The 15,402-nt window shown below is 60.6% G+C and overlaps 1 protein-coding gene across 1 annotated transcript; it reads left to right on the forward strand.

Annotated features, from left to right (window-relative positions):
- Window positions 1-4,159: 4,159 nt before the first annotated feature.
- LOC112105843 (serine/threonine-protein kinase D3-like) lies at window positions 4,160-15,356 on the forward strand. The gene is made up of 18 exons (XM_026650467.1): window positions 4,160-4,300; window positions 6,387-6,525; window positions 6,818-6,946; window positions 7,322-7,476; window positions 7,853-8,048; window positions 8,760-8,843; window positions 9,864-10,017; window positions 10,304-10,427; window positions 10,853-10,930; window positions 11,075-11,324; window positions 11,727-11,755; window positions 11,972-12,044; window positions 12,390-12,496; window positions 12,919-13,080; window positions 13,686-13,784; window positions 14,070-14,337; window positions 14,731-14,816; window positions 15,165-15,356. Exons 1-18 carry the CDS (start codon window positions 4,160-4,162, stop codon window positions 15,354-15,356), a joined length of 2,466 nt encoding a protein of 821 aa, XP_026506252.1.
- The last annotated feature ends 46 nt before the right edge of the window (window positions 15,357-15,402 follow it).

The raw sequence follows: 15,402 nt of genomic DNA on the forward strand, positions 1-15,402 counted from the left end.
TTGTGGCCCAGGGAGGTGAGTGGCAGCACAAAGTCCAGCACCATCATGATCATGACGAAAAAATCTGTGAGGAAGGGGGAACAGCCTCAAGGAGAGGGGGCACTACTACAGCTCCCCAACACCCACTTCCCCTGCACACGCACACCGCCCCCTCCCAGGCACTCGCCTGCTCCCTTGCCCCACTGCCCTGACCCCCAGGCCACCCCCAGGTGGCTCGTCTCAGCCCCCCCATGGACCCCAGCCCCAGGGAATCTCTCTGCCCCACCTCTGAGACAGGGTTCCCTGGCCCCCTCCCATGGTGACCCACCAATGTCATTCCAGGGATTGCGGAAGTAGTCGAGGTCCAGGGCGATGAGTTTCAGCAGTGCCTCCAGCACGTACACACACAGGAAGACAGCTTCCATGGCAGAGAAGAACCACTCTGAGGGGGTGAGGGGGCTGGTGTGAGGTCACGTACCCACTAGGCAATTCTGCCCTCGCCATCCACACCCGGCCTAGAGAACGCACCCTGTGTGACAATGGGCACCCACACGCTGGACTCAGCCCCTTCCTGAATGCAGACAGCATGGCCTAGTGGGTATGGGAGCTCCTGGGTTCTCCTTCTGGGGAGAGGGGTTCCTAGTGGTTAGAGCAGGGGTGCTGGGAGCCACAAGTCCTGGGTTCTATTCCCAGCTCTGCTACTGATCTCCTGTGTGACCTGGGGCAACGTGCTCCCACTTGGTGCCTCAGTTTCCCCATGTCTATTCAGACTCTGAGCTCCTCTCACCCAGGTTAGCAGGCACTACCATAATACCCAGAATAACCATGAGCTAGTCCCTGAGGTGAGATGGACACACCACCCACCTGCTTGGAAGGGGAAATGGGGTGACCTCAAGGGGGGGTGGCAGCATCTCTTAGGTTAGCAGGGGGCACTGGGGAGACCACTGTCTGGGTGAGAGGGAACTGGGCAGAGAGCAATAGGCCAACCCTGTGACTGGGTGATAGGGTGTCCTAGGGTGAGTGTGGGGCAATGGGGCAACCCCAGGCTTGGTGGAAGACAGTGGATCTGGGGCAGGATGGAAGGGGTCAATCCCGATAGCTGAGATGGGGGAGCAATGGGGCTATCCCCGTGGATGGTGGGGAGGGAAATGGGATGATCCCCATGGCCAGACAAGGGCAGGAGGGGAGCAATCCCCATGGCTGGGATGGATGGGAGGGGTAATAGGATGATTCCCATGGCCAGCCCAAGGCCAGGGGGTGATCCCCGTGGCTGGGATGGGGGGTGGGGTAATGGGATGATCCACATGGCCAGACCAGGGTGTGTGTAGGGGAGGTGATCCCCATGGCTGGGATGTGGGGGAGGGGAATGGGATGACTCCCATGGCCAGGCCAGGGCGGGGGCAGCCTTACCTCCACGGACCTGCACCGCGGCGAAGGTCTGCACCACCAGCACTGCCGTGTGGATGAAAACCACAGTGAGGATGAAGAGTTCGAAGGCCAGCAGCTGAGTGAGCTTGTGGATGATGGCCCGCAGGGTCAGCAGCCGGGGCAAGGTCCTCTCCCACGCCAGGTGCAGCAGGACCATGGTGCCCCTCCACTTCCGCCCCTGCCGGGGATCCTGCTTCCCTGGGCACAGATGCCACAGATCAGCCATGATAGGGAAGGAACAGGACAAATGATAGTTATGGGAGGCGGGGCAGGGCGGGCTGTGGGTTGTTTGGGGGGCTGTGTAGGGGGCAGGAGCAGCCTGTGGGGGACTTGGGGGTGCGGTAAGGTTCCATGTTCCCTCTGGCTCTCCTCAGGCAGTGGTGCTGGGTCTTAGGGGGGGAGTATGGGGTGTTTGGGGGGGGTTGCAGGCTGGGGAGAGCATTATAGCGGGAGGAGCCCCATCTTCCCTTTGGCTCTTGTTGGGGAGAGGTGTTGGGCAGTGGGGGGTTGGGAGCTGGGGTGGGGGCGTATGCAGAAGGGTGGGGGGATGGGGTGTCCAGGGAGCACCCCATTACCTTTCAATATCTTCGTGGGGTGGGAGGAGGCCAAGGTGGCTTGCAAGGAGGCCTGGGAGACAGGGGGCATCTCCTCCTTGTATGGAGGCTTCTCCATCTGGGTGCCGGACACAACAGGCACGGTCAGGTAGTCCATGGTGTATGTGTGCCCCAGCTCCCCTTGACTGGGATCCTGCAACCCAATTCCCTCAGCGACCCCCAAATGCCCCTTCCTCCTTCTGTCGTGTCCCCAGCCAAGCCCACGTCCCAGACTGATTTCCTGGTGGCCCCAGAACCCTGGGGGCCTGGAGGTTCTAGATCAGAGCCCCCCCCCCCTTTGTAATGCTGTCACTGTGGTGACTCCTAAACACCACAGTGAGGGGAGGGGACAGGGCAGGGGCCTGGGGGGGTTCTGTAGGACCAGGATGGGGCTTAGCAGTATGGAGTGAGCCTGGGTTGGGCCCCAGGAAGGAGCTGGGGGGCAGAGCATGGTCAGGGGGGCAGGGCAAGGTGAGGCCTAAGGGTGTAGGGAGGAGTCAGGGATGGGGGAGTGTCTGTGGGGGGTGCAGAGTAGGAGGTGGAGGCGGGCAGGGGCTCTGTGAAAGGGCGGAGGAGGCAGGGATAGGGCCTAGCTGTCTGGGGAGGACTCTGTGTCGGGCCTAGGGTGGGGTGAGAGGGCTGTGAAGCCCAGGATGGGGTGGGTGTCTGTGTGGAGGGGTAGGGCAGGGACTCTGCAGAGTGGGAGTGGGGTGGGGGCCAGGAGGAGTGTAGAGCAGGAGCGGGAGCACTATCGCAGCTCCCTGACCTGCTGCAATAGCAGCCCCTGGTGCTTTCACTTCCTCTCCCCTGCTCTCCCTTCCCCCCACTGTGGGTCCTATCCCCTCCCTCCTGAATCTGGACTGTACTGGGAGCTCTGGCCTATGCTGTTCACCCAGAGAACCTAACCTGGGTCCGAGCAGGACAGCTCCAGCCCATCCCCATTGCTCCACTGCCCCTGTGCCTGTGCAGGCCCATCGCTCCTGACAGATCCAGCTGAGGGTGTGGAGACAAGGAGCTGGCTCCGATGCCACTTGGGGAGGGGGTGACTCCGGTTTCACCCAGTGGCTCTGAGATCAGAATCGGGCCCTACCCACTGCAGTCAATGGGTGACTCTCGACTGACCCCAGGAGTCAAGGGGATCAGACAGGGACCCTACATTAATGCAATGAATGAAAGTCATTGGAGCTGAGTTAGATCAGTGGCTCTCAACCTTTTCAGACGACTGTACCCCTTTCAGGAATCTGATTTGTCTTGCGTACCCCCAAATTTCACCTCACTTAAAAACTGCTTCCTTATAAAAACAGACATAAAAATACAAAAGTGTCACAGCACACTGTTACTGAGAAATTGCTGACTTTCACAGTTTTACCACATTATAAAATAAATCCATTGGAATATAAATATTGTACTTACATTTCAGTGGATAGTGTATAGAGCAGTATAAACAAGTCATTGTCTGCATGAAATTTGAGTTTGCACTGACTTCGCTAGTGCTTTTTATGTAGCCTGTTGCAAAACTAGGCAAAGATCTAGACGAATTGATGTACCCCCTGGAAGACCTCAGCGTACCCCCAGGAGTATGTATACCCCTGGTTGAGAACCACTGAGTTAGATGACAACTGATTGGTGACCCACCATGTCCAGCACCCCCATCTCACCCTGTGAGCCCCCTTCACCAGGAACCAAACTTGGGATAATTCATTACCATGCGGGTGTTGCTTTGATCGGGGAACACCATAGAAATGCAGTTATTAATACTAGCAGAGATGCGAATAGGACCCAGGAGTCCTGGTTCCCCCTGCCCCATCTAATCCACTAGACCCCTCTCCCCTCCCACAGCTGAAGACAGAACCCAGGAGTCCTGGCTCCCCACCCCCATGCACTAACCCACCAGGCTGCAGACCGCTCACATCATTATCAGCAGACAGCTCCGTCCCTCGGGGAGCAGAGAGTTAACACTGCATTTCCTGCAGCTCAGAGAAGCCGTGGGGCAGGCGGTGCAGGGAGACAGTGTGGGGACTGTGGGGGGGAACGAGAAGGGACCCCTTTCTCTCCTGCCTCCTGCCCTGCCCCATCCCCACGTGAGACCCTCAGGAGGTGTCCCCTGAGGTTGCAGATCCAGCACAAGACCCAGCTTTCCCGGGCACCCGGTGCTGTCCATGGCTCTGGAGTGCCAGCCCCTGGGCACAGTATCTGTGCGCCTGCAGATTGGGCTGTCCCGAGAGTCATACATGCTGCCCCCAGAGGAGCTGGGTTACGGGCACCTGCGGCACCTGGCAGTGGAGCTGGTGGAGAGGAAGGTAATGGGGCTAAGCTGGAGGGGTGTCGAGAAGGGGAGCGCAGGTGAAAAGGCCAGGATCCAGGGTGTGGGGATGGGAAGGGGCCCCCAGAAGGAATCACAGAGGCTGTGCCCAGATGCCCATGCTGGGTCACGGAGACACCAGGGGAGTTTGCTCAATGTCTGATTAGTGCTTGGAATGTAGGGGAGCAGCTGTGGAACCCAGCAATGTCCTGACTTCCAGCCCCAGCTGCTCTAACCGTGAGTCCCCACTCCCCTCCCAGAACCAGGGACAGAACCTGAGAGTCCTGGCTCCCACCCGCCATGCTCTAACTACTAGACTTCACTCCCCTGCCTCAGCTAGGAATAGAATCCAAGAGTCCTACCTTCCAGCACCTCCCCTGTTCTAACCACTAGACTTCACTCCCCTCCCTGAGCTAGGAATAGACCCCAGGCATCCTGCCCTCCCCCCCTCTAACCACTATTCCTCCTCCCCTCTTGATGCCTGGAGATTGATTTGCTGTTCTCCTGAGACAGATTAAATGAGGCACAGCCTGGGGGAAACACTGGGCTGGAGACTGCAGTGTCCCAAAGATAGGGTAGCAGATGGGAGGTGCTGGGCTGCCAGGCTGCAGGTGGCTCGCTCCCTGGGGAACCTCATGGCACTCAGAGCCCTTGGACAGCACCCTTGAGGGAGAAGGGGGGGCACATGGTGTGGGGCAGGGGTCTGATCTTACCAGGGGACCTGCAGACAGGATTCGAGGTCGGGGGAAAGATGATATGAGCCAAGTGTAGGATGACTGGGGGGATATAGAGCCCTGGTCCAGGTCCAAAGAGGGGACATCCTTAATATTGGGGGAGGGGCTGAGCCTGGGCCTGCCCCCCTGCTGCGGACCTGCGCTCTCTCATTCACAGGAGGGTGGCTATTCAAAGGTTCCCTGTCTCCCCCGCATTTCCTTTGCCCCCTGCCCCCTCCCCGCCAGTTTCCATCTCAGGACAGCACTGGGAGCACTTGGGTGGGTGGGGGTGCTGCAGCAGTCATGCTGAGTCAATCTTTCCATTGCGGCTGGGGTCAGCGGGGCCCTGTCCCTCCTACCTGCGCTCTGAGGGCCTGCCCCCTCCCCGGCTGCCCAGTCCCCCTGCACCGAGCAAGTGAGAGAGGAAACCGCCCTAACCAGCAGAGCAGCTTGTTTCCGCTCTGTGCTCACTCGTGGCATTGCAGGGGGGGCTCGACTGGCTGCAGGGAGCGGGGAGTCTCATACAACTAGCCCTGTACAAACAGTCCCCGTGCTCCACCCCAGAGGCGGCTGCATGTCAGTGCCAGGCAAGGGATCCCTGTATAAACACCCCATGCAGCCCAGCCCAGAAGCAGCTGCCTCTCAGCACCAGGCGCAGAAGCCTTGTATACAAAACCACCATGCCCCACTCCAGAGGTGGCTGCATCTCAGTGCCAGGCGAGGGATCCCTGTATAAACAGCTCCTGCACCCCACCCCAGAAGGGGCTGCATCTTGGTGCTGGGTAAAGGATCCCTATATAAACAACCCCCATGCCCCATCCCAGAAGCAGCTGCATTTTAGCTCAGTGCAGTTACAATGAGAACACACAGCATTTCTGTAGCAATGCGAGCATTCGAGAAGTGATACAGGAATCCAGGAGGCTGGTGTTAGTGGTGGGACTCTATCTGTGCTCCCCTCCCTCTCCCAGTGCATCTCAAGCCCTGGCAAGCTGGGGGCTCTGTGGAAGTTGTGGGGGTGGGGGATTGCTCAGCCAGGGAATGGTGCTGGGAAGAGCTGGAGCCCGCAGCCTGGGAGCAACAAAACCTGGAGCTAGAGAGAAGGCTTCATGGCTATAATAACCAGGCCTGTTCCGGTCCCATCTTCCCCTGGGGGAGGCGCTAATGTGAGATCACAGGCCAACCTTTACCAGCTAAGAGCAGGCCAGGCTCTCATGGGGGGGCGAGGTTACTGTCTGGCTCCCCCATAATTCCCCAGAAAGAGACCATGACTCCTGAGTTCTATGCCTGGCTCAGGGAGAGGAGTGGGATCTAATGGTTAGTGCAGGCCTGGGGGGGCCAGAGGCCTGGGTTCTAATGCCATCTCTCTCCTAGTTCCCTGAATACGGCTTCCTGGGGGTGTCGGAGAAGATCATGCTGTTCCGGCATGACGATGCATCAGAGAATGTGCTGGAGCACCTGGGGCCAGACAGTGTCATGCGCGCTGGGGACCTGATTGAGATCGTGCTGTCGGGTGAGACAGTCCTGGGGCACCAGAGCCTGTGGATACCGAGCAGGGCCTGGAGGGGAAAGGCCTCAGCTTCCTCTCCCTGCCCCATCTGAGCCAGCCAGTTTCCCACCCTGGGGCAGATCAGAGCTGGCGCCCCCTAGAGGGGAAAGGCCCCTTGTCCCATTCCCCCATCCCACCCAGCCAGTCCCCATGCCGTAGGGGCAGATCAGAGCCAGTTCCCCACAGAAGGGCAGGCCTTGGACTCCCATTCCCCCTACCAAACCCTCCCCTTCCTCACTCTTCTCTCTCCCCCCAGCCTCAGTTTCCTTGGATTTCACTATCCGGCCCCATGTGCTGCTTGTTCACTCCTACAAGGCCCCAGCCTTCTGCGACTACTGCGGGGAGATGCTCTGGGGGCTGGTGCGCCAAGGGTTAAAGTGTCAAGGTATGGAGCAATCTGTGTCCACCCCTTCCCTCCCACCCCTGGGACTGACCTAGTCTCCTGGGTCCCTCCGCCTGACCCTAACCCTCTCCCCCTTCGTGGGTCCTTCTGGTGCCCATACCCCCATCTCTGCACCTGGCCTGATCCCCTGGGTCCCACTGGGCAGATGATGCTCCTTCCAGATCTCCTGGGTCCTTTTGGCACACCTCTCCCCAGGCCTGGCTGAACTCCTCAGCCCTTTGCGCACCAGTAGTCCCCTCCTTCCAGGCCTGCCCAATCTCCTGGAGCCCCTCTGGGGCTCCCAGACCCATGGCCAGGGGACCCATCTCTCCCCCAGGCCTGGCAGGGAGCCCAGTCCTCACTCTTCCCTCCCCCCAGGCTGCGGGCTGAACTATCACAAGCGCTGTGCCTTCAAGATCCCCAACAACTGCCGTGGTGTGAGGAGGAACCAGCTGGCCAGTCGCTCACTGGGTGCTACCACCAGCCCCAGGACCCCTGGCCTTGGCCAGAACGTGGGGGGCAGCCTGGAGGAGGTAGGAGCCAGGACTAACATAGCCAGGGGAAGGATTCCAGAGGGGGATGGCTCTTGGGTGTTGGGAAGGTCAAGGACTTCAGAGGCAATGGATACACTCTGCAAAGGAATACGATGTCTGCTTTAGCCACTACACCCCACTCCTCTCCCAGAGCTGGATAGAACCCAGGAATCCTGGCTGCTAACCCCCTGCAGCGATGGCTGGATGGGATGGGGAAGGCCAGGCAGAGACTCAGGATAAATCAGAATTGGGGGTGGTTGGCAACTTGGCTGGGACCCTGGAAAGTGGGGTGCAGTGAGGGACAGGGACAGTGCGGAGTTGGGGAGAGGGTGGGAACACTCACCACATTCTAACATGGACTCTGGTTCCCCTGCAGATCAGTCACTGGAAATGGGGCCAGCAGACGCAGGGCCCTGCACTGATTGGCCGCCCGCTCTGGAAGGACTGGATGGATCTGAACAGGGTCAAGGTGCCACACACCTTCCAGGTCCACTCGTACACCCGGCCCACTGTGTGCCAGCACTGCAAGCGCCTGCTCAAGGGGCTCTTCCGCCAGGGGCTGCAGTGCAAAGGTATCACCAGCTGGGACCACGCAGAGGATTGGGGTACAGGGCTGACCCCGGGCTGGGACCCTGTCAGGATTGGGGTGAGGGGCCTGACCTTAGACTGGGACGCTGCTGGGATTGACTTTGGGGTCACTGTGGCCCCACTGGGGTGTAGGGGTACAGAACTTGGCAACCCAGCTTCAAGCTCTGCCCCCATCACTTCCCCATTCAGCACTGGAAGCTCCTTCTGATGGCATGTCCCAGCAACCACCCCAGCGAGGTGCCCCCTTTGAGTGCTGTCTGCTGGCCCAAGGAGGCTGCGTTCACAAGCAGCCTCCCTGCCCCTCAGGGGCCACTTATCAAGAGAACCCTGTACAGAGAGCTGGGAGTCACGGTCTCCGTGGCCTCTCCCCACCCTTCTGGGGCTGACAGGGAACCAGCAGAAACAGTCAAACATGCCAGGGGAACCCACATCATGGGTACAAAGGGAGAAATGGGGAGGATTCAGGGGACAGAGATAAAAGGGAGGAGCTTCCCTTGCTGTAACCAATGAAGCAACACTGCCTGAGTCTGCAAAGAGCCTGAGCCAATTGCTCTGAGGGGGGAGCTACCCCCCCTTTGTCGCAGTGGGAGGTAGCACCCAGCCACACTGCTCCAGGGACCCCAGCAGGAAAAGGAAAACTGGATCCCGGCTGGCCCGCTGCCCCACCCTGCCGCCTCTCTCCTCTCCCCGCACAGACTGTAAATTCAACTGCCACAAGCGCTGCGAGCAGTTCGTGCCGGATGAGTGTGTGGGGGAGGGCCTGGCCCCTGGCACAGCAGGTAAGGACGGGGCCACAGGGGCAGGGAGGGCAGGGGGACATACTCAGCACTACCCCATTCATGGCCCCAGCTCTGCCCCCTGCTCAGCTTGCTCACTGGGGAAGCCTGACCCCTCCCGGAGTGCCCCGCACTGCTATCCCACAATGCATTGGGCACAGCCCAGCGACCCTGTCTGGTCAGCATTAAGGCTCCACTGCTCTAAGCTTGGCTGGGCCAGAAGCTCCACCCCTCGTTCCCCTCCCTGTGCTAGGGATAGAACTCAGGAGTCCTGATTCCCCCCTAGGGCACAAACAGCACTTTCCTAAGGAGAGGGTCCAGAGCACTCCCTGCCCTGTCTCGCCCCCAGCTTAGTCTCTCCTCCCCACTCTCTCCTGTCCCCAGCCCCACACCCTCCGCACCCCACCCAGCCCTGCACTCACCCCCTGCCAGTCCCCCAAACCAGCCCTTATTTTATTACACTGCCTCTGCACCCAGCCTCATGATTGCCCCCACACCCCGCTCTGCTCCCAGCCCTGAGCTCTCACCCAGAGAGGTGTCAGGCTGAAGAGCACTGTCCCCACCAGAGCCCAGGCAGTTCTGGGAGCCCCAGGCCCCATCCTCTTTCTGCGTCTCCTCTTCCGTAGGCAGCACAAAAAGCCCAGACTCAATCTTCCCACCCTCCTGGGGGCTGGGGGCGCCCAGTGCCCATGGGTGCCAGGACTGCAGAGGTAGGGAGGGCCAAGGAGGGGTACAGGGTCCCCACACCCTCAGATTTGGCCTGGTCACCCCTCTGGCAGGACAGCCAGGCTCAATTTCCAATTCTAGTCAGGGGACAAGGGGGGCCTGAGCCTTTCTTTGTCATACCCCTGCTTCCAGCCCGTCTGCTCTAACCGTTAGCCACCACTCTGCTCCCAGAGCCAGGCATAGAACCCAGGAATCCTGGTGCCCAGTGGCCCCGCTCTAGTCCCTATTCCCCTTTGTGTTTTCCCTGCTGGCCTCGCAGAAAGCAGGGTATCACACTCTCCCCCTTCACCTACACAGATGGCGAGAGCCCAGAGTGCCCGTCTAGCAAGCCAGAGCCAGTGGAAGGGGAGGCGGATGGGGAGGGCACCAGTGGGCACGGGCTGGCAGAGGACACAGAGGAGACAGAGCCCAACCCTGGGACTCTAGAGGCAGAGCTGCACACCAGCCTCAGGTAGGGACCCCCCAAGGATGGGTATGCGGGGTGGGGGGGAGGCTGCATGGTTCCCCTGGGCCTGCTGCTCCATAGTACAGAATGGGAAGGGTATCACCTATGGGGTCAGCGAACTCAGGAATCCTGGTTCCCAATCCCTGCTCTAACCACCAGACCTCACTCCCCTCCCAGAGATGGGCATAGAACCCAGGAGTCCTGACCCCAGGGAGCCTGGTGGGTGGTGGAAGGCTGTACCTTTGGGGGCTGAGGAGTCGAGTATCTGAGTCCCTGTCTCTCCTGGCGCCAGCCCCTGTTTCAGCAGCTACATCCCCTTGATGCGGGTGGTGCAGTCCTGCCGGCACACCAAGAGGCGGCGCAGCGCCGTCCTGCTGGAGGGATGGATGGTGCACTTCACTAGCAGGGACCCCATGGTGAGTGCCCTGGCTGGGGAGAGAGGGTGGGGTTACAGGAGGGTCAGGGGTGGAGCCACAGAAGATTTGAGGTCGGGGTGGAGCCTCAGGCTGCAGGCAGGCTGGAATGGGGGATGGAGTCACAGGAGAATGGGAGGCAGGGGTCATGGATGGGCAGAGGGTGGGGCCACAGACGGATCAGGGGGTGGAGCCACAGGTAGGCAGGGTGGGGGGGAGTAACAGGATGGGGCACAGGGTGGGAGGGTGTCAGGGAGTGGGGCTCGTGGCTGGCCAGGACTGGTTATGTGGGGACTGAGAGGAGAAGAGGGGAATTATTGGCCAGTCTCATTTCAGGGCAATGTTGGGTTGGGGGGGCAGCAGAGGTTTGGGCCAGAGGGCCTTGGGATGGGCACATGCCCCCAGAATAATATCTCTGTGCCCCCCAGAGGAAACGCCATTACTGGGTGCTGGACAGCAAGAGCCTGAGCTTCTTCCACTGTGAGAGCGGAGGCAAGTTCTACAAGGTGAGGGGTCCCATTCCCTACAGCACCCTGCTTCCCCAGAGCCCCAGTCCAAAACAGCCTGCACTCCCCCCGCAGGACCCCCCTTCCTGATTCCTCACCCCAGAGGAGCCCAGCCACTGTCCAATGGTCTTACTCTTCCTGCAGGAGCTGCCGCTGTCTGAGATCCTCCAGATCCGCCCCTGGAAGGGGCTGACACCCCTGGCATCCAGCGGGAGCCCCCCCTGCTTTGAGCTGGTGACGGAGGCCCTAGTGTACTACGTGGGCGAGCACAGCAGTGAGCGGGAGCCAGGGCAGGTCTGGGCAAGGGCGGAGGCTGGAAAGGCCTGGGCCAGGGCCATCCGCCAGGCCCTATGGCCTGTGAACCCCGAGCCTGACGGCTCTGTCCAGGAGCCCAGTGAGTACATAGGGATCCCTCTACAGGCAGCCATGAGCCCCACCCCAGAGCTAGCTGCATCTCAGAGCTGGGTGAGGGATCATCCCTAATTCAACAGCCCCCATGCTGCACTGCAGAGCCAGCCAGACCTCAGTGTTGGGCAAGGAATCTCTGTGTTAACAGGCCCTGTGTCACACCCCAGTGCCAGCTGCATCTCAGTGCTGGGCAAGAAATCCCTGTATCAACAGCCCCTGTGGCGTATCCCAGAGACAGTTGCATCTCAGTACCAGGTGAAGGCACATCCCCAGTGGCCATCTGAGAGGTGGCTGGCTCCTGCTCCCAGGAGAACAGGGTAGTGGGTCTGGATGTCCCAATCAGGCCAGGTTCTTCTCATGTCTCCATTGTCTTGTCTTGTCTCTGCAGATTCTGACTATGAGTCCCCAGATGACACGGTGAGTTGGAGAGGGTGGCACTGGGGAACCCTAGGAGTGGTGGGGTGCTTGGTCTGGCACAGGGAAGGGGATGAGCAAACATGGGGGCTGGTGTTGGGGTGAGGAAGCCAGGCATAGGGGATGGTGGCAGGGGTGGCAGTAGCAGGAGCATTAGGCCTGGCTTGTCAGGGTACCATGCTTCAATCCCCCCAACCCTGTCCTTGTCCCTCACCCCAGGACATCAGCCGTTCCTATCAGATCTTCCCTGACGAGGTGCTGGGCGCTGGGCAGTTCGGGGTGGTGTACGGCGGTAGGTGCCCTCCCCCGCCCCAGCTCCCATCCTGGCTCCCCCCTCCTGTGTCCCCCAATAATTCCCCTCCCTCTGTGCTGAACCCCCTACCTCCTCCTTGGGCACAGTCTGGGATCTCAGCTTGCATGTGCGCCCCTCAGGGGCAAACATGTTCACTACAGCCTCCCCAAGTGCCATAGCCATGCCCATCCCATCACTGCCATGCTTCCAGGAGCATGGTTTGCCCACTGCTCACCCATGGTGTGCTAGTGCACATCTCCCCCCAGCCCTGCCCCACACCCCTCCTGCCCCAGCTCTGCCTCCCCCTCTGCCCCCCAGCCCTGATACCCCTGCCCTGCCCCCCAGGAAAGCACAGGAAATCTGGCCGGGACGTGGCCGTGAAAGTCATCGACAAGCTGCGCTTCCCTCCCCGGCAGGAAAATCAGTTCCGCAATGAGGTCTCCATCCTGCAGGTGAGCCACTGGGGGGTGAGAAACACAAAGACCCTGGTGGGAAGGGAGGGGATGTGTGGAAAAGGGGACCCTTGGGTGTACAGAACATGGGGATGCCCCTCTGGGAGGGGCCACCACTGATGGGCCCAGAGATCTCCTCCATGGACATGTTTGGCTGCCTCTGCCCCAGTGGGGGAAAGGGGACAATAGCTGGACAGGCAGCACTCCCTCCCCCAATGCACTGGGGGCTTTGTTGGGGCCCTGTCCCCTGGAGGGAGCTCCAAGGCAGTCCAGCACCAGCTACCGGAGAAGGGCCTGCGGGGTTAGGGGCAGGTCTGAGTGGTGGGGAGGGTTCTTGGGCTGTGTGTATGTCCGGGGGACAGGGGAGGGCTCCAAGGCTAGGGAGGATCCCGGTTCAGGCAGTTCCATCTTCTCCCTGCCAGAGCCTGCACTCTCCCTGCGTGGTGCACCTGGAGTGCATGTTCGAAGGCCCCGCCCGGCTCTTCGTGGTGATGGAGCGGCTGCGTGGCGACATGCTGGAAATGATCCTGTCCAGCGAGACTGGGCGGCTGCCCGAACCCCTTGCCAAGTTCCTCACTGCCCAGGTGGGTGCCCCAGCTTGCTCTCTCTGCCCCAACCCCCCGGAGTGGCCTCACAGCAGAGCGAGGAGGACCAAGCAAACCCTCCAGCCTGGGGCTCCCCACAGGTGTCCCCCGCGGGCATGTTAATGATGCTGCACCATCCATGATCACAGATTGCATACTACTCAGAGTCCTTGTGAAAATATACACACCCACATACACTGCTCCCCCACAGCACGCCACTCCCGTCCCCCCACATGCTGCTCCCCGTGGCACGCCAGTCGCACTCATGCACTGCTCCCCATCGCTGCTCATCCCCATCGTGCCCACCGCTGTGGTCCTGTCACCATTGCATACAGCACCCAGGCTCACCACTCAGCATGGTGGTATACTTGTGCACGTCAGCACTGCACATCATTGCACACTCCTCACCATCACTGTGCACATACACACACAATCCCATCACTGCTCCCCAATGCCTGGGTCACGGTTCACACAGCACTCACCAGCGCATGTGAGCGTGCAACAGCCCCCATGCCACATCCAGTCTGTGCGTGAACCCATCAGGTACTCCCACACACACACGGCAGGTAACCACCCCCTCCAGTAATGCTCCGCTGTGCTTGCAGATCCTGTCTGCCCTGCGCCACCTGCACACCCGGAACATCGTGCACTGTGACCTCAAGCCAGAGAACGTGCTGCTGGCCTCGGATGAGCCTTACCCCCAGGTGGGACAATCCCTGCACCGCCTCCCAGCCCACCTCCCTGAAGCCCTGTTCCACCCCCTCATCCCTCTAGCCCCCTCTCCCTGAACACCCATCCTAGCTCTTGCACCCACTCTCCCTTCCCCTTTCAGCCAAGACTGTATTACCAACCTGGGGCCAGACCAGAGCTGGCGTTGCCTAGAGGGGACAGGCCCCTACCCCGAGCCAGCCGGTCTCCCCAGAGTCAGGCCCTCCCAGCAGGGAAATGCCCCATATTCCCCACCCTCATGCTAACCCCTCACCTCTCAGGTGAAGCTCTGTGACTTTGGTTTCGCCCGCATCATTGAGGAGTCATCGTTCCGGCGCTCAGTGGTGGGGACCCCGGCGTACCTGGCCCCCGAAGTGCTGCGGCAACATGGCTACAACCGTGCCTTGGACATGTGGGCTGTGGGCGTCATCATCTATGTCAGCCTGAGCGGGACCTTCCCCTTCAACGAGGAGGAGGACGTCAACGATCAGATCCAGAACGCGGCCTTCATGTATCCCCGGCAGACCTGGGCCAGCATCTCCCTTGAGGGTGAGACACCCCTACCCCCCACCTCCACACTGCAGCCATCATGTACTCCCGGCAGATCTGGGCCAACATCTTCCTCGAGTGTGAGACCCCCCATACCACCCTGCACCCAAATCACACTGCCCCCTACCTCCAGACTGGCCTTCTTGTACCCCCGGCAGACCTGGGCCAGCATCTCCCTTGAGGGCGAGACCCCCCACTCCCCTGTGGCATGCCACTCGCAGCACACTGCTCCTGCACCTCCAGAACATGGCCTGTATGTACCTGTGGCAGCCCTAGGGCACCTCCAGGAAATTTGGGTGTTGCAGGCCCTGGCAGCCAATGGCTGTGCTCCCTGGGGGGGGGGGGGAGTTGGGGAGAGGTCTTGGCCTATGTAACCCCCTCCTTCCCTCACAGCTGTCAGCCTCATCCACCAGCTGCTGCAGGTGAAGCTGAGGAAGCGACTGAGTGTGAACAAGGCGCTGAACCACCCCTGGCTGCAGGTACCTTCCCTCCACCCCTCAATCCCTATCCACCCCACCCACATCCCTTCCTGCAGATACCTTCTGTCCCACAATCCACACCCCATAACACACCTCTTCCATCCCCTTGCACTGTCTAGCTCCACGTAACCTCCCTCCACCCCAGAACTCAACACCCTGCTCTCCCCTGCCCAGCTTCACCCCAGTCTCCAGTCCCCGCTCCCAACAGTAAATGGCTAACTCAACCCCCTCCCTAGCTCTCCCCATCCCCTGTAGATCCCTTCCTCAGCGCACGGTGCATCCCTGATAGGAGGAGCCTGGACTCCCTCCAGCACCTGTTGATGAGCTGTCTCCATCCCCCCCCCCCAGGATTTCCAGACCTGGCTGGCCCTGCGGGAGCTGGAGACCCGTGTGGGGCAGCGCTACCTCACCCATCCGAGTGATGACACCCGCTGGCAGCGTCTCGCCCGTGAGCAGGGGCTGGCCTGGCCATCAGGGCTCACCGTTCAGCCCAGCTTGGAGGAGGAAGGGGACAGCGACAATGCAGGCGAGGGGAGCTGAGCCCTCCAGCCCAGGACTCACTACTCATGGGAAAGAGGGGGTGTGG

The sequence above is a fragment of the Terrapene carolina genome, unplaced genomic scaffold (assembly GCF_002925995.2).
Source record: "Terrapene carolina triunguis isolate 2854851 unplaced genomic scaffold, T_m_triunguis-2.0 Scaffold89, whole genome shotgun sequence".
NCBI lineage: Eukaryota > Metazoa > Chordata > Testudines > Emydidae > Terrapene > Terrapene triunguis.

Bases quoted from the DNA above. Each gene is read 5' to 3' on its own strand.
- LOC112105843 (XM_026650467.1), top strand. From the start codon at position 4,160: ATGGCTCTGGAGTGCCAGCCCCTGGGCACAGTATCTGTGCGCCTGCAG. The intron at 11,756-11,971 runs GTGAGTTGGAGA...CCCTCACCCCAG, and splicing joins ATGAGTCCCCAGATGACACG to GACATCAGCCGTTCCTATCA. The intron at 13,785-14,069 runs GTGGGACAATCC...CTCACCTCTCAG, and splicing joins CGGATGAGCCTTACCCCCAG to GTGAAGCTCTGTGACTTTGG.